This window comes from Malus domestica, chromosome 15, assembly GCF_042453785.1.
Source record: "Malus domestica chromosome 15, GDT2T_hap1".
In the NCBI taxonomy this organism is placed as follows: Eukaryota; Viridiplantae; Streptophyta; class Magnoliopsida; order Rosales; family Rosaceae; genus Malus; species Malus domestica.
The window spans coordinates 32,140,224-32,163,022 of NC_091675.1; the positions used below are offsets into that span (position 1 = coordinate 32,140,224).

Consider the following 22,799-nt stretch of genomic DNA (forward strand, 5'->3'; position numbering starts at 1 on the left):
AAGTGATGAGTCTCAAATAGGAGATTAGAGGGCTCAAGCATGAGAATAAATAGTTGCACAAGCTCGCATATAACTATGCAACAAACATGAAGAGGAAGATTGACCAGATGCAAGAATCTGATGGTCAGATTTTACTTGATCATCAGAGGTTTGTGGGAATGTTCCAACAGCATTTGCCTTCGTCTTCTGGGGCTGTACCGCGTAATGAAGCTCCAAATGATCAACCTCCGATGCCTCCTCCTTTTAGGGTTCCGCCGACTGCTAAGGCTCCGCCGACTACTGAGACTTCTCCTAAGCAACCTTTGTGAAGGCTTCCTCTTGTATTTTCTGCTTAATGTTCCTTTTTTTCATGAAAATGAATGTAAAAATACCTTGCATATTTGCTTGCTCCAACACAAACTCAATTACGAACACCACATCTTTGAAGGTTGCAGGGATATGGGACTTGGCCAGATTTGGTGTTTTGAGAGTTGTGACTTTTCCTATGTCATAAAATCCAACTTTTTGGGGAATTTTCGTCTCAAGTGTATCTTCTTTGATGAATTCTAGATATTCCCCATCCACTTCTTGCTCTTGATTCTTTGGAAAGGTTTTGAAGATGCCTTTCTCACCCTCTTCTTCCTTGGATTGCATGATCCTGCAAGGAATAAGGACATTTGGTGAAAGGAGGTCAAGACGAATTGAATTTAGGCTTACCTTGGTTGTAGTGGACGGCATAGAGGGCATATGGGGCTACAGCAAGGGTGGTTCTTCCCTTACCGTGGCCTTGTTATTCTCCTCTTCTTCGAGCATCAGCTGTTCATACATGTTTTGGCTTGGTTTGGATGTCTTGGGTTCACCTCCAACCTCCATAACACTTCCCAAAGTGATAGCATCATGGATTTCAAAATCTTCCTTCAAATTTTCAATAGTTGAGTTAGAGAGTTCACTTTGCTCTTGAATTTGTGCCGTGAACTCCATAATCTCTCCAAGTTGATTTTTCAATTCGCTCATCTCCTTAGCTTGATTGAGCATTGTTTCATTTTGATTTTGCTACCCCTACACCAAAGAGGTTAGTAATTAAAAATTTTGATCACTATCCGTGGACATACTTGAATTTGATTGGAATTGTTGTAGGGGAAGCTGTGGTGGCTGCATAGGTGTTAAATAAAACTCTTCAGATTGCTGCCAATATCCATCTTGTTGAGCCTCCTTGGCTTGATTTTGTGAGCCCTGCACCAAAGAATTTATTTCATCAAAAATTTGATCATAATCTGTTGACGAACCTGAGTTTGATTGAGCATATTGTATATGAGGTTGTGATGGCTGCATAGGTCTTGAATAGAACTCTTCTTCTTGCTGCCAATATCCATCTTGTTGGAATTGTTGAGGTTCTATGTATTCTGAATAATCTCTCCAATCCGAATTGTAAGCGTTGGAAAACATGTTGTCCCATGATTGGCTATGGCCTTGATAACCCCAAGCAACTTCATTTGCAGCGAATTGAGAATATTGCTGAGTTGGATATCCTTGCCCATAGGACACACCACATGTAGCGACACTTTGCATTGTGGTCCTTTCGGCATATTGTGACAATTGAGAAGTAAGTTCCGCCAATTGAGCTTGAATGGTAGTAAAATCCATGTCTTACTTCTCTAGTACCTAAAATCAAGGAAACAAAACTAAATCAAATATCAAAAGTAAAACAAACAAAAAAAAAACACAAACATAAACAAAGTCAGTAACTAAAAACAAAAGACACAAAAATAAACAAAAAGAAATTAGCAAAGTTGCTAATCCCCGGCAACAGCGCCAAAAACTTGATGCGAAAATTAACTTAACACACAAATTTAACCCTCTTTTGACAATTGTAGTATAAGTATAAGTAGGGATCATTCTGGACCGGAGATTAGGAGGGCTTGCTAATAACCTCTAAACTAACTCAAAAACATAAAACTAAACTTAAAAATACATAACAAGACTCACAAGACTCAAAGCAAACTTAAAATACTCAAAACAGATTAAAAACAACTAAATAAACTTAAACTAGACATTAGGAATGACTTTGGACGAAAATTGACTTTTACTTGAATCAAAACATTTAAAGCACAAATTAATTAGACACACTAAAGTAAAGGGGGATTGAGTTTTGGACGAAGTTGAAACAAACAAACAAGTATGAAAAACTACACAGATTTAAAACAAATTTGAGAAATAAGATGATGGATGGGATAGCTAGAGGCTTTTTCTCCACACATGACATGTATGCAAATAACTCGATTTCCAGTTACTACTTCATTGAATTATGAATGACAATGCTCCAAATTAACCGTGACATCACTAATTAACTCTCAGATTTTCCTTGTTTTATTGGATTGGATGACATCTTTCGACAACCCCAAACATTCTTCAAAAGTTCCCTACATGACATCATAATAGAGATACAATCAAAGATCATTACGTTTAATGAAAATCATAAGCATTGACAAAGCACTTGCAACTATGACATCATGTCACTCATGATAGGAATTGAACTTAACGCGATCATTTATAAGCGACCTTCACTACATGTGAATATAAGTTTGTAACGATTATGTGAAACTTCCTTATATTCTAGTAACGGATTTATGCATGCCAATTAAGTGTCGACCCTTAATTAACAAATACAAATAAGTTATCAATCAAATAGTTAAGCCAATTGCATTCACGATTCAAGAGTTCATAACTGGAATTTATCAAATTATATTGCACACATAATCATGGCTTTGAAATCACCCCTAGCCAAGAGGGGTTTAGCCACTCATATTTACAAAAAAATGAAAGGAAATGAATTTAAACAGTAGAAATAAAAGAAAGAAAATACCTAAATGCTGCAACGATCCAAGTTGGACAGCAAGCACGTCCAAGCACTTTCCTTCCCTTCCTTTGCTACGGCACAATGTGTTGGTGAGTGTTTGAAGGTTTGTTTGTATGGAGGAATGGATGTGAAGATGAATGGATGTGTTTGGATGAAGGTTGTGTTGAAATGGGAGTGAGTGATCTAACAAAGTATGAACTCAGCTAAATTTATGTTACACACACTTCCTTTTATAGAGGAAGTGCATGGCAATGGAGGGAAACATGGAGTGGTGTAGCAATTGAGTGCAATGATGCATGAAATCTAAAATGATGAAGGGAACAAGGAATGGTGTAGCAATTGAGTGCAATGATTCAATGTAATGATGCATGAAATCTGAAATGATGGAGGGAACAAGGAATGGTGTAGCAATTGAGTGCAACGATTCAATGTAATGATGCATGAATCTGAAATGATGGAAGGAACAAGGAATGGTGTAGCAATTGAGTGCAATGATTCAATGCATGAAATCTGAAACGATGGAGGGAACAAGGAATGGTGTAGCAATTGAGTGCAACGATTCAATGTAATGATGCATGAATCTGAAATGATGGAAGGAACAAGGAATGGTGTAGCAATTGAGTGCAATGATTCAATGTAATGATGCATGAATCTGAAATAATGAATGGGACAAGGGTGGTTATGCATGGCATGGGTGGAAAGGTGAGTAAGTGGTGAATCAATGAGTGCAATGAGGTGAAAGGATATTGTGCACATGGTAGACAAAGGAAAGGAAGTGGAATGAGGCAACAAATGAGTCAATGAAGGGAATATGGATGATGATGCACGACATAGGAATCCAAAGGGAGTGCAATGATGATGCACGGCAATGATGGAAATGTGAATGGTGGAGTGACACCCCTTTGTGGCTGAGCTCTTTGTCCTTTTTACATTAATTCTTCTTTCTCTTTAACACATTCCTAGCCTCTTTAGTCTTCAATTTCATCCATCCACCTTGCTTCATACATGTGCTATTCATTCCAAGCCCAAAACTGCTCCAAAATGCACCAAAATGCATCTTATTGCTTTATAAGGCCTATGGACCTACAAACACACGAAAAATAGCTTAAAATACGTAATTAACTTAGAAATAACAACATAAATGCATGAGAACAAGCTAACTCAGTCACATAAATATGCTCCTATCAATACGAATTGTAATCATTGTTGACTTTGGCATGATATTTATGGCCAATCCACCATCCACAAGCATGCAGTTGATTTTTTGTTCCCTTATGTACCCAGAGACGAAGGATGACGGTTATGAGGCTTTGATCCCAACAGCAAGTCTTCATCAGTTAAGTTGATTGCATCATGGGCGGCACAACATATGTTATATTCGTGTGGTCGAAGCTTTAAGCCTTCGTCTTTGCTTTCTTGCACTTCGTGGTCATCAGGACTCGCCAAGACTGTTATTAGTGCTTTTCACATCTCCTTAGGTAATCGTAATTCTTCCTCAATGCTAAAGTGTGCCAACAGGTTTTCTTTGGACATGAAGGTCTTCTCTTCCTCAATGATGATAGCTTTGCCTTTTGATGACTCTTCTATCTCCACTTTAACCATGTGACAGGCAGTGGTAGTGCATTGTTGGAAGAAATCCTTTGGGAAGTACTCGTGCAAAGAGACGGAAATGCGAGGCTCTTGCTCCATAGGTTCCCCTACGTACGTTAGCTTAGCACCTCTTATGCTCATTTTGGGCTTCTTATTATTGTGGCGGGGATGCTTTCTCCCTTGTTCCACCTTCAATTATATGGCTTATGGTCTTGGCTTCCTTGTCTTTTTGTAGGTCACCAGTGTCCACCCTTCTTCATCGTAGGTAGGTGCATTTTGGTTACTTGCCTCTAGTGATGTTTATGCAGAAGGTACCATGTAGCTTGAACATGGACGGGAGTAGTCTGGCGTCACTTAGAAAGGCACGAGATCAAAGAATCCAAACACAATCGTAATAGTATGTGTTACAGCCGTGTCTTCAATGTAAAGCTCAATTTGCCCTTGTTGTGCCAGCTTTATGATGAACTCCTTAAGGATAAAGCATTTACCGACATGATAACTTACAATACGATGGTATATACAGTACCTAAGACTATTAACAAGATTCATCTTTTAGGGGCGCTTGCATTCGGGTGGCTCGATCACCTTCTTTTCCAGCAAGTCGTCTAACATTGCAACCGCATCAGAGTTAGGAAAATGGTACGTCTTCTGCTCCAGTTCCCTTAAGGTGTTTTTGTACCTATCTTGGGTGCAAGAAGGCTCACCTTTGTTCATCTCCTTCATTTTGTTCTTGGAGAAGCTCTTAACGGGTGCGGAGAAAGTCCTAATAGGGGTAGTGTTAATGGTAAAAGCTTCTTTGAGAAGTTTTTGCCCAGTCTTGTCTACCTTTGGGGTGAACACCTTATCCTTTTTTATGTTGGTGATCGACTCCTTCTTCCCATGATTGGAAATACTCAACTCCATGTCATGGGATTGAGTTGCCAGCTCCTCAAATGTTCTCGACTTTATGCCTTGAAGGATGTAATGTAGCCCCCAGTACATGCCTTGAACATACATCTTAATGGCGGAGGTTTTAGAAAACCAATCTTTGCAATCTAAATTAATGAACGCCATCTATTGATGTAGTCGACGGCAGGTTCATCCTTACACTGCTTTGTACTTGTCAGCTCCAGCATATTTACGGTGTGGCAGGTGCTATAGAAGTGGTTGAGGAATTCCCTTTTAAACTAGTCTCAGTTGTTGATGGACTCGAGCTCAAGGTCGGTGTACTAGTCAAATGTGTTACCCTTCAGTGAGCGCACGAACTGCTTATTGAGGTAATCTCTCTTTGTCCCAGCATTGCATATATTAGAGTAGGGTTTTGAGTACAGCACGGAGTCATGTGAGCTTCCATCAAATTGCCCTTTTCTATCAAATTGCATAAATGGGCAATATGTTGTTTAGGATTGTCCTTTCCATCAAATTGCATAAATTTGGGATGCTGATAACCCATTGGCATCCTTAAGGCGTTAATCTTTTTGGAGTAAGGTTTTGAGTATAACACAGAGTCATGTGAGCTTCTTTCATACTGCGCCTTGATCGTGCTAGTAATAATCTCCTACAACTGCTGGATAGAGAGAGATCACATACGTGTCGTTGCTTGGTTCGGCTTCTCCTTGACTTTTTTCCATCCGAAGCTCCTCATCCTCGTCGGTTTCTTTCTTTTGTAGATCAACCTTTTGGGTCGCGGTCAGCTTTTTCATCATGCTGCGCCTCCAGTCGGTTAACGAGTGCGGCAATTTGCAAGTCATTTTCCTCCACGGTCCTTGTTAGCCTTGCAATTGATTCATTCATTCGAGCCAGCTACTCCTTGATGGAAGTTGCACCAGTAGTCATGACTTGCATGGCTACGGGATACGAGCTGCTGCTTGAGTCGACATCGGAAGTCAATGACTTAAAACACCTCATCGGGCTTTCTTCCCTTGGCACCCTTAGCGAAGCCAGGGTGATCATGGTCTCATGCCTCAGGTGCTATTGCTCATTCGGCAAAGTTAATGTAAGGGTGGAAGGCATGGCAGAGAAAGCTTTTGCCTTGCTTTGGGTTGTGATGCCTAAAGTACCACCACTTGAGGCAATGATGTTCTTGTTCTTAGCATTGGTTGTGGGAACAGCTTGATCCTTTCTTGATGTTATGTGTATTTCTTATGGATTTGAAGATAGAGATGAGAGGTAGAGATGTCCCACTGGGCATGCCAAATTTGTAAACACGAAAATTTTATAACGAATGAAATGAGAACATGTGTACAAAGTAGATTTGTATTGATTGAATTTGTAGGGTTACAATCTCTGTTTACAATTTTCCACGGATTTAGTCTTCAAATTTGATGTAGATGGTGTAGGTTGTTGATCCAATGGTCGCAATGACTTGATCTCGGACGAACGATTGGGCTATTGCTTCAAGTTTTGAGCTTGAAACGATGCGTGGATAGTCTTCACCTCAGGTTTAGGGCTACGACAAAGGTAGTGTTAATGTAGAATTTTGTTGATTCAAGGGTCTTGGTGACTTGATCTCGAATTGAAAGTCATTGCAAGTTTTGAGCTTGCAACAAAGTCTTCAAGGGAATGCTTTAGCTTTAGTCCAAAGAAAGCTTCATCTTTGGTTGTACGTTCTTCGAAGAGAGTTTTGGCAGCATATTAATCTTCAAAGATTTGGCAGAAGTTCTTCTAAATGTGAGAATTTCAGCCCTTCAATGTAGAAATTGTCAACTTTATGATTGTCTGAGGACCTTGTATTTATAGACTTCTCAAAGCTTTCCTTTAGATGGATTTGGCTTTGATTTCAATCTTGATTCACCCATGGGAGAATTTAGGAATGTTTTGTGTCTTAATTTAAGCCATTTTCCCTTACCTTGGCCAAAATCTGTAATGCTTGTTGCCTATTTTGTGAGCAATCTTCAATTCTTGCTTGTTTTGTGAAGATGTTTTAGCTTTCTTTCCGGTTTTGAGAGATTTTAGACCCCTTGCCGATTTTAAGAGGGATTTTCTCCCTTTTTACTGAATTTTGGGAAGTTTTGAGCTTTCTTTGCTTGATTTGTGCCACATGTCACTGATGACTTATCCATTTGTGATGAGTCATATGCCACATGAAGCTTTGTGATGCATCATTTGCATGCAGCAAAATTTACATGTCTACAACCACTTTATGTAGGTATAAGACGTGATTGACTATCAAGAAGCTAAGAAACCATTGTAACCAACAATGGCATTGAAGAGCTGAATAAGCCTCCGCCATGATTTTCATTCGAAGACTTATGCTCGAAGCATTACCCATGGAAGTACCTCCCGAACAAAGATTCAATGGCTCTTCGGCTCACTCCTATGGACCGTCTAATCATGAAAGACATTTCCTGAAGCACGCCATGATTACGTCCATGAATGAGTACAATTCTAAAGTTTATAAATCCGATGGAATTTCGACTTGAGAATACTTTTTCTCATCCTTCCATTTTTCTAACTCGCTCTTGAGGCAATAGTGTAGAGAACGGAAGTTTACCAAATTATCGGATCTGATTACTACCATAACTGTGAGAAAACGGTATAGACTCAGCTTCGACTAGAGTCTATAAATACTGAATACATTGACGGGCATGCTCTTCTTCGGCAGAGGTGAACCGAACAGTATTTCTTTGCTTCGACAGAGGCCTACCGAATAAACCCCTCTAGCTTGGATCGAAGCCTACCAAATCCAATTTCGAGTTTGTTTTTGCAACATATGGTAGAATTAGGGCCTGTCAATGTGTGGCATCATTCCTTAAGCATGATCCTTGGCACCTTAGACCTAAAACTTCAAGAATAAGTGATAATATTCCCGAACCTCAAAATCTACTTCTGTCTCGATGGAATAGGTCATTGGTTATGCACTTGTTCATACCTCTACCAATGTCGTTAAGGAGTACCATTCTCATAATCAATATGTGAAACTAATTTTGCTCCACCGAACACCATTGGAAGAACAGAATTTTGACATGGATGGCCTTATTGGCCGAATCCCCTTAGTAAACCATTTACTTTGTGAACATTTTTCTATGTTCTTAAATTCACATTTATGTTTGCTTTAGTTATGGATTATGTTATCAATATTGTCCTTGATAATGAGTTAATTGAATCATGTTTCTAATACATGTGATTGAATTCAATTAAACACATTATTAGGTATGAATGTGGGAAAGTTAGATGTCTGGATGAATGCAGTACTACACACACTAACTTTATACCTAAATCACATCTCTAGCAACGACTTCAGGTCTATCCAACCTGATTAAGAGCATTGGCATGCTCCTCGTTATATGAATGGTACTAAGCATTGTCCCTATTTCGGAAGAACGTTGTTGAGTCTTAAGGATATTCGAGATGACAATGATCATGAATGAAACCACTGAAGAAAATAAAGTGGAATATCTTTGCACCACCTCCAAAAATGAGCCTGAAGCTTTGATTTGAGGCCAATGGGATGTCTCCCAGCTGAGAACACCTTACATGTGGCCAACCTAGAACCTAGTGATTAAGCAGTTTACTTACTTTGGCATGACCATTTGGGAAATTTAGGTCGAACAATGATGCCACAATGCATCTCCTTACCCGAAGTAATGATGTTGTGCTTACAAGCACACCGTGCCAAGCTTGCTCATTAGGGAAATTGATTTTCTAAATCCGCCCTAGTAAAGATACGTAATGACTCTCTTTTCACAGTAGATTCAAGGGAATATATGTGGACTAATCCAACCAAAATACAAACCATATAAATACTTATGTTTTTGGTTGATGAATCGACAAACTGGTCACATGTTTGTCCACAACATTGCTGCTAAATCTCCTAGCTGATTTTAAAGGTTCACCACCCTACTTATCCCATAAAGTTTGGAAGACTGGACAATGCCAGAGAGTTTATATCGAAGGGTCTTCGATAAGTTTGCATTCTTTTAAGTTTATAATTGGACATCAAATTCCCATGTTCACCTTAAAAATAGCCTCGCGGAGTAATCATAAAGCGCAATTTAATCGATCGCCTGAACCTTGGTGAAAGTACCAAGCTTTCGGTTTCTGCCTAAGGCGATATGATGCACGCCTTTTGGTGCAAGGTTTCTCTCGAATGCCCTGTGATTAACTGCAGCATTATGAAATGTGGTTAGTATTTCTCCATGGGGATGTTAATACGGAGATCTACATCTAAGTTCTCAAAGGATTACATGGACTGGTTCAAATAGTGCAGACCACAGAACACCCTCTCAACTTATTCGAGGCACTCACTTACGGATTAAAGCAATTTGATGGGTGTGGTATACCCGTCTAATTGATTATTTGATCAATTAGGGATATGAATTATGCCCTTATGTGTTAAACTATGAAGTTTTATTCCAAATTCCTAGAGTGGCAGTTTATGTCAATGACATGCATCTCACTAAGACTCTAAAAGAGCTTGAGAAAACTGCCTCACACCTGAAGATTGAATTTGAGATGAAGGATCTTGAGAAAACTCATTTATGCCTTAACTTGAAGTTAAAGCATTGTTCTGACGATACTTTGGTCTACCAGTCGAATACACCCCGAATGAGTTACCTTTTGAGTATACCTATGATCTTCCAACGTTATATGCAAGTGAGACCCTTGAAAAGGTTATGGAATCCAAAGTTTCATATATGAGTTCAACTTTGCGCTTTGTTGTACTTAGCTCATTGCGTTAGATAGGACATCTCATTCGTTGTTAATCCATTGGTAAAGATGTAGCACCGCGCCTACACACAACCATTGAATTGGTATTTAAGACGTTTTCCACTACCTTGAAAGGTACTATGGATTTGGGCTAATCCCAACGCATCTCGAGCAGATCCATCCCCCTTGATCCTCGAAATGATGCTAGCTTTGTTATTATACTGACGCTAGTTACTTATCAAACCCGCACAAGGCAAATCCCCGAATGGTATGTCTTTACCGTTATGGATATTGCAATATATTGGAGGTCCACGATATGACCTTAGTTGCGAAATCTTCGAATCATTCCAAGACTCACCTTACTTCACTATGCCACATATGAGATATGATTGAGAGCTCTTGTTGAGCATAGTCGAAGTACTTGTTGTTTTCATCCATCGTTAAGTCCCAACGACAATTCATGAAGACTATGTCGCATGTATCAACCCGACCAAAACATGATACATCAATAAAGTCAACACCAAGACATATTGCGTGTACATCATTTCAGCAAAGCATAAGGAGATTGAAGCCATGCAAGCCAATCCTAGACAACCTTGTCGACCTCTACATGACTTCACTGCCAAAGTCAACCTTCCAAAAGCTTGTCCGAGGAATTGGTATGCCTAACTATTCAAATGCAATGCTTGTAGTTCTTATTTGGAAGTTCTGTCAAACTCAGGGGGAGCATCCAGAAGTATACTCACTTGATCTTAATGTACTATTTTTCCTTACGATTAGCAGTATTTTTCCCATGGGTTTTTGCTAACTAACTAGGTTTTGACGAGGCACCCATCCTGAGCTGGTCATATCCTTGTGAGCTCTTCTACTTACATCCAAAAGACGTATAGTTTTGACTTAATGTAATTTCTTACTTTCCTCCCTAGTCTATGGGTTTTTCTCCCACCTTGGGTTTTACTATAACGAGGTTTTGTGAGTTTTACCTTTTATGCATTCTTCCATTGATATGAGACTCGCATTCGCTCATTGTGCCGACGACTTCATCAACTGTACTTACTTCATCGTTGAAGACCTGATGCACCATTTGTTTGAGTATTTACACACTCTAAGGGGAGTGTTGCAGTCTTATTAGATTAAGAATGTGATTGTGTAAATCCTAGTGTATCTAGGGATATCTTGGAATATTCTCTAGGGTTATATATTATATTATTAGAGTTGTAATCCTATTAGGATACGGGTTTAATCTTCCCTATTACTATAAATAAAGGCACAAGGGTGTGAGATAACACACCTCACAATTACACATTTCTCTCTTCTCTCTCTATGTGCCTCACCCTCTCTCTGACCTCCATAATTGTTTAGTAAATTATGCCTACAACATTAAGCTCTAATATCTCCGTTTTATTGTTGCTTTACGATTTTGGGACAATGTATTTGTACTCTCTCGATGAAAGACAGAAAGGAGACCTTCAACATGGAAAATGGAGATGTGATTAGAGTTCCTGCAAGAGCCACTTTTTACTTAATTAACAATAACAATGATGAACCACTTCATATCGCAAAGCTCATCCACTCTGTTAGCAGCCCTTGACGATTTGAGGTAACTAGAATCATCACTTCATTTCATCAATATTAGCTTTGTGATTTTTTACTTTTAATACACAAACCCAATTAAATTTTCACACAGAAACTTGAATTTAGTTTTAGTTTTAATATTTGGGGCTGGTAATCTATATCTTTGCTTTAACTTTATGCAGGAATTGTTCCCTGCTGGTTCTGAAAACTACTAATTATTTGTTCAGACCCCAAGCCCAACAAAAGGTTATTAATCTTTCACAACATAATTTTTTGTTTCTTTCAAATATAATTTTTCGTACAATTTTCAATCCCGCAAAAACGAGCAGACACAAATTCCTCTCTACAAACTATACCAACACAACTTTTCACGCTAAAAATTATATGCAAATGACTTCCGAAAATAAAAACATTATATACAATTATTATGTACAAATTACACAGGCAGCCGAGATATCGATTCTTTAGAACTCTCCGCCTTGACATGAAGACAATCCAACGGCATTTTAACAGACATTAACGGCGTCTTCCCAGACACCGCATTTCCGTCACCTCCTCTAGGTAAAAACGACGGCGACATCATCCACGGGTCGACCCAACCGGTTTGATTATCCACGCTGCTTTTCCCTTCACAGCGGCCACACCTATAGCCCTTCCTCGAACTCCCGAGGCCGCGGCGCAAAAGGACGTCGTAGCTAGTGGAACGCCTCAGCTTACTGTTCCCGCTCGACACCAGCTGCTTCCTCACCTCCTCCGGCAGTCTCAACGTGTACCTCTCCGTGTTCAATCCGGGTCGGCTCAGCGAGTGACCCGTCGAGTGCGATCTCGGAAACTTTCCACATATTCCGGATCTCGTTCGTGGTTTACCATTCTCAACCGCTTGTGGGCCCTCGCTTGGATTTTCATCCACATTGAGCACAACGGCGTCGTTTCGTACCTCGCCGACTTCAATCGGACTCCTGGAACTCGAATCTTCGACATTTAAATCGGTGTTTCGCGTGAGGTTGGAGCGGCAAACCGGACACGTCACGTGAGCGGCTAACCAGGGGTCGATGCAATCTGGATGGAAGACGTGATCGCATTTGGGAAGCAAACGCAGCGTTTCGAAGTCGTCGAACTCGCTCAAGCACACGGCGCACTCCAGAGCTCCCTTGCCAATCTTGAGATCCTTGACGGCGGAGTAGACGAGGATCGGGAAAGTCTCGATCACCGCCGGGTCCAGTCCTCGCCGGCGGAAACCTACGGAGGCGGCGCGAGCTCGAGTTCCGGAGGCTTCCATGCGTGTGGACTCGATGCAGCGGCGAAAGTAGACGGAGAGGAAGCCCACGGAGAAGAAGGCAAAGACGAGGAAGACACTGACGAGCGCCATTGAAGAGTTCAAATTGGAGATGTAGCCATAGCCGTTGTTCTGAAACTCGGGGGTCTGGGCATTGGCCGGCATAGGATAGGCGAGCAAGAAGAGGAAGAGGAGATTGAAGCTCGTCGTTTTCGTATCTGGCATTTCGGCAAGCAGTTGGTGGGCACAGCAGCTTCTGTGAGTAGCAGCTACTGAAGTTTGTTCATATTATTATTACTTAAACGGGAGGAAGGAAGGAAGTAGTATGATCGGACGGTGGAGGAGAGCGAAAGTGATGGGATGCGAGGAAGCGATAAGAAGAAGAAGAAGAAGATTATCTGAAAATTTGGGTAAAAAAAATTGACAAAAATGGAAAACCGATGGGCGCAGATGGATAACATAAGCTTAGTGATAGCGTGGGAGTGAGGAGATCAGCAAAACCCGAAACTGAATGAAAGACAAAAACCTCTCCGTCACTGTCCTCCTTTAGAAATTTTTAGTTGGGACGGAAACAAGTAGTACGTATTTTAATAAGAATGGTAAAAAAATTTATTTTTTAAATTATTAATATTTTAACACATATATTACATCATTTTTTTAATGACATATAATATATCATCCCGTATACCGATTACATTGAAAAATCTATCGTGCTCCCCATGTCATTCATCATCCAGTTTTGTTTTGGTTTATGTTATCTGGTTTTCAGCTTTACCACAAGCGAGTACAAGAATCCGGCCCACAGCGTTAGAATTTTATATTATTCCCCGGTATTCAAATTTTTACGGTTTGGAATATACAGTTAGTTTTTGTTTTTTTATATTTAACATAAAAAATACTCAAAATATCCCATATTTCCAAGTACCATGCGAAGTCTCTTTCAATTTTATTTCGACTTGGTGTGTACAAGTATCCACAGGCCACCTAATCAATGATCACTAATCACTAATCAGTCCAATTTGGTCCTTTCAGTTTCTATCTTAGAAAGTTTCGAATTAATTCTAGAGCTACTTCATTGTCAATAGGTTAACCTACGTGACTTACCCTTAATTTTCTTTTATGGCATCTCTAATAGCAGGAGCAAGTTTCTTTCGAATGAAAACTTTATATTTCTTATTGGCCGGAGAATTTTTCCAATCATTGGAGATTTTATAAGATAACTCTCTAATAGAAGGGCTGTATAATACTCATCTATCTTGGTTTGAAAATAAAAGTTAACATCTTTAAGAGGTGGGTCCAGCTAGTTGAAGAAAAAAAAGGTAAATGAACTCTCGCATCTCTTCTATTATTGGTATATCTCTCATGACACTAAAAACTGCACAGCCTCCGTGGCACGCGAGCTGAATACAAAAAGTTAACTATGTCATATGTGTCATTGAATATTGATGCGGGCTTGCAATTTGCTACTGAGCTTGGCTACGCAATACCCCTGATTGACGTGGTATGATGAAATACGCTTTTGACTCGATCTTGGCCGAGGAAGGAACACTCTTGGTCTGGGTTCTAAAATCTAAAGAGAAGGCTATGCAAATCATTGTGAAGTCCTAAATCTTTTACACCAGGTTCAGCAACCTCAACTATATTGGTGAAAATATAGTTATGCCGATAAGTAACAAACTGTAAAGGCAAATATACTAAAAAAGATAAGTGTCTTTATGGTAAAAGTGGTTTGACCTTCTGAATGCCAAACTCTGAATATAACTTGGGAATATGCGATCATAGAACACTTCACTTCACCGAGAAAGCTAATGAAATGCCTGGTTCGACAATGGAATCAAAGACTCCTTGCATGGCAAGGACTTCATATAAATAAGATTGTGACCTTCGCTGATTGCAACCCAAACTTATCTAACCAAACAGTCACCTTCGCTGGTTGCCAACCAAATATGTTAACCAAATGGTTTTTGCATTGACTGTTAGTAAAGCAATTAGTATTTTTTTTTTCTTCACAGAGGATTGTGAAAAGTTTTGCATAGATCTTTTCTACGTCTCAAACCCCTTTATATTTATAAGAACAAATTCCTTAATGCCCAAGCATGTTGAGTGATAGAATCCTACCAAGATTGCAACTCCTCAGCACGCATATGAAATGAAGGGAAATAATGAGATTTATGTAGGATTTCTAGTGACTAGCATGCATATGCAATTCTAAATTTATATACATAAGCAACGGCATCATATTATCACATATTATCAAAGCTATAGTCATGCAAATCCCCTTCTAGGAGCATAGGTTCACATATGATGCATCAAACAAAATTGAAGAACAAAGTGAAGGTTGAGTTTTATACCTCTTGATCTAGACTTTAGACCAAGGATGGACCACCTCCAAGCTCTTTGTTCTTGGTAGTCCTTGAGTCTAGCCTCCCTCCTTGCTTCCTCCACCTTGATAGATTTCGAACTCTTTTGATTCTTCTTTAGCCTCCAAGGTAGAAGACCTCTAAAGATCCACACCCACTAGTGTAGTGAGATGGATGTTGGAATAACCAAAAGGGAGAAAAATGATTAGTTAATTTTCCCTTTTGGTGGCCGGCCTTGAATGTGTAAAGAGAGAGAGAAACTTGTTTTCTCTTTTGTTGAAAAGTACACACAAAAACCTTAATGAAACCTTTTCATTAAACTTCCTTTATAAATGTCAAAGAAGTGAGTCAACAAATTGACTTTTTCTCTCTCTCCTTTCTTTAGTAATGGTCGGCCCCTTAGTGTGGGTTTGGACTTTGGGCTTTTATCATCTCAAGTCATTCTATGCTTGAATAAAATGACCCAATGGGCCCGAATGAACCCAAACTTTTCTTTAAGTCCTAAACGATCTTTCATCGTTTCTATGACTTCTTTAGACTTTCTAATTAATCATAACACTTAATTAATCTAATTAATTAATTCCATCATCCTTTAGTTGTCTCACCACAAGAGTGTATCGTTGTACAATCATTTTAGGTTCTAATTAGCAAGGCAGTGAAGTGATTGGCACCAATCCAATTGATTAGTATTAATCCAATCACTTAGTGAATTAAAAGTTACTTTTAATTCTCCTTCTTCTTTGATGGCTACTTATTTAATCATCTAGAAAAAACTCACAAGCCATGAGTGACATCTAATCATATATCATGGCTACCCAAACTAATGTAGAATTTGTTCGGATAACCTATTCAGTTGGAATTACAATGTAATTCAATCTTTCTCTAATACAATACTCACAATCACATTACTAGGGTATGGATACTTAATGTCAAACCCCTAATTTGATTATACCATGTTATATGATTCTATTGAGTCGTATAGGAACACCTTCCATCATTACGCTCGATACTTTGGCTGAAGATTCCTGAATCATACCTAAGAGTATTCTTCCTCTCATAATGAGGATTAGAGATCCCTTGTTGATCATTCACATGCTTCTGAGAATAAATCACCGACCCCAACAATGTATAGAACACATCCAAGATGAGATGTGCTCACATCTCATTATCAAATGATCAACAACGTATCCCCAAGACAAATATGATGTCTCAAGTCAAATGATTACTTACATTATTCCAACCAATAGAGTTGCCTGCTTAACATGTGAGTAGACCTCCATGCAAGTACTCTCGTTTGATTGTGTTCAATGAACTCATTCCCTTAATGAGCACCTACATACTTGTCTTAGTGTCATTACACGAATGACATGAGACTTTCCATCCTTCCATTTGAAGGGGACATAGTATGTACTGGTCTATGTATTGTCGGTATCCCTCTGGCAATCCTGTGACCAGGAACCTTTTGGACATTACGGTTATGTGAAAAAGGTCTTTGCAGTCTAACATCATTAGATTACTTCTTCAATCAATACATTGTCCATGGATTCACTATTTAGGACATATATCGTTTATTAAGATAGTCCTAATGAGTGACTTTGCCTTTTGCTATATTAGAGTCATCTATACATACAAACATTGTCCTGAAAGGTTTCTTCCAAAGATTGACTTTCAGGGCATATCTCCAACATGAAAATACTTGAAGTTATCTTGATAGTCCCTTCTTGGGCCGAAGCTCTGTCACCATTGGATCTTGGCCTCTTCATTATGTACTAGGACTTTGAACCTAGTCACTTTATGCACACGATTCATTCTTTATGCAACAATGATTTTTTATCCTCAAATAACTTAGGGCTCGTTTGGATGTGTTTTTAAAATAACTGAAAGCGATTTTAGATAAAATGTTTTTGGATTCCAAAAGCACTTGAAGTACTTTCTGCAAGAAGCACCAGCTATGTGCTTCTTCTAGGAAGCACTTTAAGTGCTTTTCTAGGATTTACTTGCATTTTTACAAAGGATAAGTTCTAAAAATATTTTTACCAAAAGCGCTTTTGATCATTTTAAAAGCACATCCAAACGAGCTCTTAATCTAAATTTTATCAAAAACTCATCCTGATCCTTCAACAAAACTATTTTGTTTAGGACTTGAGTGAATCACAACCTAATTTTGATCCTTAAACAATCCCAGATCTCTTAGGACTCAATCGAGCCATCAATATTTCACCATTAGGCCGAGCCTTGCACACTAGTCATCATATTCACCATAAGGCTGAGAGTCGCATTCTTACCACTGGCTTACTCTTTCTCGGCCTAAAGTTGAGATTTCAGGCCCAAACAATCACAAATTTCCAGCTTCTTCTTGAAAAACACCATATAATATGAATAATGCTAGGCACACCAAACTTTTGCACCAAATGATGTGTCACCAATAAAATGTTTACTTTAATTCAAGTTGGAATTTGATTAAGAATTAATACTAGGCACACCAAATTTTTGCACTAAATGATGTGGCACAAATAATTTTTGTAGATGAAATGAGAGTGAATTTTGTTATAATATTAAGTGTTGGAACCAAATTCGCCTACCACCATGAAAGGTAGGGATGCTTAAACTTGTTTACCTGTAAAAGAACACAGAATTGTGAGTAAGCCAAAAATTGAGGGTGTGCTGGTCAAACGCTCTTCATCGGTCAAGTTAGTAAGCAATATTAAGACTCAAGTAGTAGTCCAAATAATAACTATGCAAGAATTGCGTTACCAGATATGAACCCTAGAATATTGTATTTATACTAGACGAGGAGTTGACCTTTTAAGATAGTAGAATCCTTATTAAACCTAGAGAGTCCCACATGATATCTAGTAAGTAGATATTGCATTATTTTAAGAGTGTCATCACTTGCAGCACACACCAATCTTAAGATTGTAAGGACTCCAAGATTATAGGAAACCTGCTCATTTCAGTGAAGTAGTCGGACTTTGCCCATTGATTCTAGAGCATGATGATGGTTTAGTGTCCATTTTCATCTGCTCAGCCTCAAGAGGAAGAATCTAGTACATAAGGAGATAAGTGAATATTGTGATTTTATCATATGAGAGATAGGTGCAGTTTGGGATTCTATCTACGGATTGGTGGTTAGGCAAGTGAAGAAAGAAGTACCCTATAAATAAGAGGTTTTGCAATGTAGAGATGGCCTTCAACTTAACATACAAATCAACGCTCTGTGTGAAATCTTCTCATACCCTAAGAAATACTAATTGCTCCACTACCCTAAGAAATACTAATTGCTCCACTAACATGTCAGCACATATTCAGTTTGCTCTTGGTTAAACAACACTTACTCATTTTTCAGCTAGTTATCTACCCCAAGTCTCAGCCGGCAAAGAGTTTCTAATTCTTCCGCCGAAAGAGGCCACTTCATCAACTCTCCCAGCAAAGTGAGGTGTTCTTGATCGGTTATTCATAAGTATCAGAGTTTGGCATTTAGACGACCAGACAACTTTCACTGTAAAGACTCTCATTTCTTTTTAGTATCTTTGTCGCTACAACCTGATATCACCAATATAGTTGAAGTGACCAGACCTAGTATAGAAGATTAAACTTCGACCATAAGGCATAACCTTGTCTTCAAGTTTTAGAACCCAATGCCAAGAGTGTTCCTCCTCAGCCGAAGATATGCTCGGTGTAGAAGTCAGTAATACATTTCATAATCACACCACCACATCCATCTTATTCGGTCAACTGAGCTCAATAGCAAATTGGTACGTGGATCAACAATCATCTACAGAAGGATGTAGTTAGATACTTTGGGCTATACTGTGTAATTCTTAAGGTCAACAATATGTGAGATATATATATATATATATATATATATATATATATATATATATATATAATATCTAAATCAAAGATCTTGGAAAATAGGTTTTGAAGTTTTAAATTATAATGTTCTTCCGCTATGAGGAATCGGCATGCAAATGTAGTTTTGGTTTGAAACCAACCAATGCATGTCGATTTCGGTGAGAAAATTTTAAATTCCAATAATATCTGATCTCATTCAACTCCGGTGTATGTGACGCTGTAGGGCGCGGAGGGTTTCCTTGTGAAAGCTGATAACCAGAAAACCTTTCGGCAAAGAGGCTTTAAAACTAAATATGCAAGCCCTTGGAAATCAAAAGCTCATGTCTATGTTCATGGGCCAAATGGCCATCTGTTTATGTTTACGATATTGTGATTGATCTGCAGTGCGAGATTCTACATTTAAATTGATTACATGAAAAATATATTATTGACCTTAAAAGAATGGACCCTAATTAAATAAAGAAGAATTACATCTGGAAAATGGACATTATTTCCTCATCTGCGACGTGATGTGGTGTGTTACCACATATAAATATATGGAATTAATCAACGATAATACTAACAACAACAACAATAATAAAAACAGACATAAAAACAAGACTCGGAGGAGTTGGAAAACTGAGCAGCAGTTATAGTTTTATGCGACGGCAGGCATGTCCTTGAGCCATGCATCCAGGGGCTTACCAATTGCGAAGACAATAAAGCCAATTTCGCGCAGTTTATCTACATCGATAACATGCCTACCGTCGAATATGAATGCCGGTTTCTGCATATTCTCATATATCTTGTTGTAATCGAGAGTCTTAAACTCATCCCATTCAGTGAGAATGCAAATACCATGGGCACCCTTTGTTGCCTCATAGGTATCCGAGACCACACTCACTTGCTCCAGAGTACTACTGCTGCTAATCGGCTGCAGGTGCATCGGGTGATCCCAGTCGAACTTTCTCATAGTCAAGTCCCTGCGGATCTGGTCCTCTGTTACCTGCGGATCATATATGCTCAGTTCGGCCTTGTCAACCAACAACCCCTTGCACACATCAATTGCTGGGGTCTCCCTTGTATCACCAGTATCTTTCTTGAAGGCAAACCCTAGTATTGCTATCTTCTTTGTCGACACAGTGTTGAACATGGATGCAACTACACGGTTCACAAAACGGCTCTTTTGGTACTCATTGATCTTCACTACCTGTTTCCAGTACTCTGCCACCTCCGGAAGGCCATTGCATTCACAGATGTAAACAAGATTCAGGATGTCCTTCTGGAAGCAGGATCCCCCAAAACCGACACTAGCGTTAAGAAACTTGGGGCCTATCCTAGAGTCCTTACCAACAGCGTGTGAAACCTGTGTAACATTGGCCCCAGTAGCCTCACAAAGCGCAGACATGGCGTTAACAGACGATATTCTCTGTGCCAAGAACGCATTGGCAGCAAGCTTGGAGAGCTCTGCGGACCAAAGATTGGTGGTTAGGATACGGTCTTCAGGAACCCACTGAGAATAAATATCCCTCAATGCTTTGATGGCCTTCTGGCCTTCAGCGGTTTCCCTGCCACCAATGAGGACCCGGTCCGGTTTAAAAAGATCTTCGATCGCAGTTCCCTCGGCCAGGAATTCAGGGTTTGAGAGGATCTGGAATTTGATTCCCTTGCCGTTGTGGGTCAAAATTTTTTCTATTGCCTCAGCTGTTTTGACAGGGACGGTCGATTTTTCAACAACAACTTTGCTAGAGTCGGACACATCTGCAATCATACGAGCAGCACTCTCCCAATATGTCAAATCTGCAGCTTTGCCTGCTCCGAGACCCGTAGTTTTGGTCGGGGTGTTGACGGAGACAAACACTATATCGGCTTCCTTGACGTGCTTCTTCACATCAGTGCTGAAGAAGAGGTTCTTGCCGCGGCACTGCTTCACGACGTCATCGAGGCCGGGTTCATAAATGGGAAGTTGGTCACTGTTCCAAGCTGCAATCCGTTTATCCCAGATATCAACGACGACCACTTCAACAGATGGGCACTTGAGTGCAATCACTGCCATTGTAGGTCCCCCAACATATCCAGCACCAATGCAACATATCTTCACCATTTTCGTTTCACTCTATAACCAATGCAAGTCTGCAATATTGCAACATTAGTTGTTACTTTATTTCAACAGTATGCCATGGAATGCGTATTTTGTATCATGTACCACAGTAACAGGTGAAATGGCAAAGATTTACTTAACTTTCTGCTTGATCAAGCCTAGTTACTACGAGAATATGTAATGAAAATGAGAATGAAGCATGGTAACAACCGTTTAACCAAACCTAGTTTGCATATTTAGACAATTTCCACTCGCCCTAATCTCAGGCATGGCAGATCAAGAATTTTAAGCCCCAATAACTTGGTGATACTTCTTGGTTCCGAAAAACACCTAGTTAATAAAGTAGAACGAACAAAAAGAGATGTGGGAAAATGCAGGTAGATGATCTATGAGGATGGATCCGAAAAACACCTATCATAGTGATAAATGGTCTATCAAAGAAGCAACTCCGCTAGAACCGACCAATTGTGAATAGAAAAATCAAATTTGAAACCAAATGCAGAAAAACAAAAACAATGAACCAACGGAAGGGAAGCCGAAGTGATCATAGATTTCTAGAGAAATAGCGTTACCAGAAGAGCTTTAAGCTCGAAACTCAATCGTGTGTGTGGCATATAATAACACTAACTAGTACACACCTGCCTGCGATGCTGCTGCGATTGCTGATTGCTGCAACGAGATGAGACGACCCTATTCTTTCTGTTACTGTTTTTTCTTTTTCTTTCTTTCTTGTGTTGTAAGTTGTTTATCAAATAAAAGAGTTGATGATAAATGATAATAATAGAGGAGGGCCTTTTTTTTCTGTATCCAATAAAAAATACCGGGCCTTTACTTGCTCTGAACCTCTCACTCTCAAACAAAAGGAAACAGGAGTGGGAGTCGGAGGAGAGAACGTGTTTTTTGGAGAGGCCATAATTGTAAATGGCAACGGTTGATGCATGCCGGTTCCAGTTGATGCATGCCGCTTCCATGCCTTTTGATCCTATTCTCTCGTCGCTCGGCCCTTCCCGGTCCCAAATGTAAATGGTGAGAAATTTTATTTTTTAAGCTATTAACTTTTTAACACACATATAGTACTATTTATATAGTAATACGTAGTGTACCACTCCGTGTGCCGATCACACTGAAAAATCCCTCCCCAAAGAGAAACAAAAAGTGATCCCTATGCCTGTATTGCAATCTATCTATTTATTTATTTTGATAAACGATAATGTTAGTATGTTAAATTGTTAATTATTAAGGAGAGGGGAATCGATGAGGATTAAACTCATATAAGAGTGCATAGGCATGATTGCTTTCCTCTACTGCAATAAAACGCCATCTGCTTAATAGCAACACATAAAAATCATCAAGCACAGAAATATACTATAAAGAGGAAGTACGTAAGTCTAGATATTTACTCTAATTACATGTGTAAAATTAAAATTTTGGTTGTCCAATTTGTGGATCTCACACAATGCATGTGGCACTTGACTTGTCAAATAAAACAGGCTACCAAAAATGACATGTGAGAGCTCCATCAATTAATTCATGTCAAATTCTATAATGGGATAAATTAACCCTAATTGGTCAAAATTCCCCAATTATAGATTGATTTCT

General features: G+C 39.2%; 2 protein-coding genes across 3 annotated transcripts; both read right to left on the reverse strand.

Annotated features, from left to right (window-relative positions):
- Positions 1-11,876: 11,876 nt before the first annotated feature.
- On the reverse strand, positions 11,877-13,448 carry LOC103415091 (E3 ubiquitin-protein ligase ATL31-like). Its single transcript, XM_008353447.4, has one exon. It carries the CDS (start codon positions 13,128-13,130, stop codon positions 12,066-12,068), a length of 1,065 nt encoding a protein of 354 aa, XP_008351669.3. The 5' UTR covers positions 13,131-13,448; the 3' UTR covers positions 11,877-12,065.
- Positions 13,449-19,524: 6,076 nt separating this feature from the next.
- Positions 19,525-21,992, reverse strand: LOC103431642 (UDP-glucose 6-dehydrogenase 1). 2 transcript variants are annotated; one of them, XM_008369813.3, is made up of 2 exons: positions 21,839-21,992; positions 19,525-21,232 (listed from the first exon to the last, which is right to left on the reverse strand). In XM_008369813.3, the coding sequence occupies exon 2, from the start codon at positions 21,201-21,203 to the stop codon at positions 19,758-19,760; it is 1,446 nt and encodes a 481-aa protein (XP_008368035.3). In that variant the 5' UTR covers positions 21,204-21,232; positions 21,839-21,992; the 3' UTR covers positions 19,525-19,757. The 2 variants fall into 2 exon arrangements, with proteins under 2 accessions (XP_008368035.3, XP_070670846.1); XM_070814745.1 differs by having other exon boundaries at positions 21,843-21,947.
- Between the last annotated feature and the right edge of the window lie 807 nt (positions 21,993-22,799).

Excerpts from the sequence above, each read along its gene's own strand:
- LOC103415091 (XM_008353447.4), bottom strand. The coding sequence starts at position 13,130 with ATGCCAGATACGAAAACGACGAGCTTCAATCTCCTCTTCCTCTTCTTG.
- LOC103431642 (XM_008369813.3), bottom strand. The coding sequence starts at position 21,203 with ATGGTGAAGATATGTTGCATTGGTGCTGGATATGTTGGGGGACCTACA.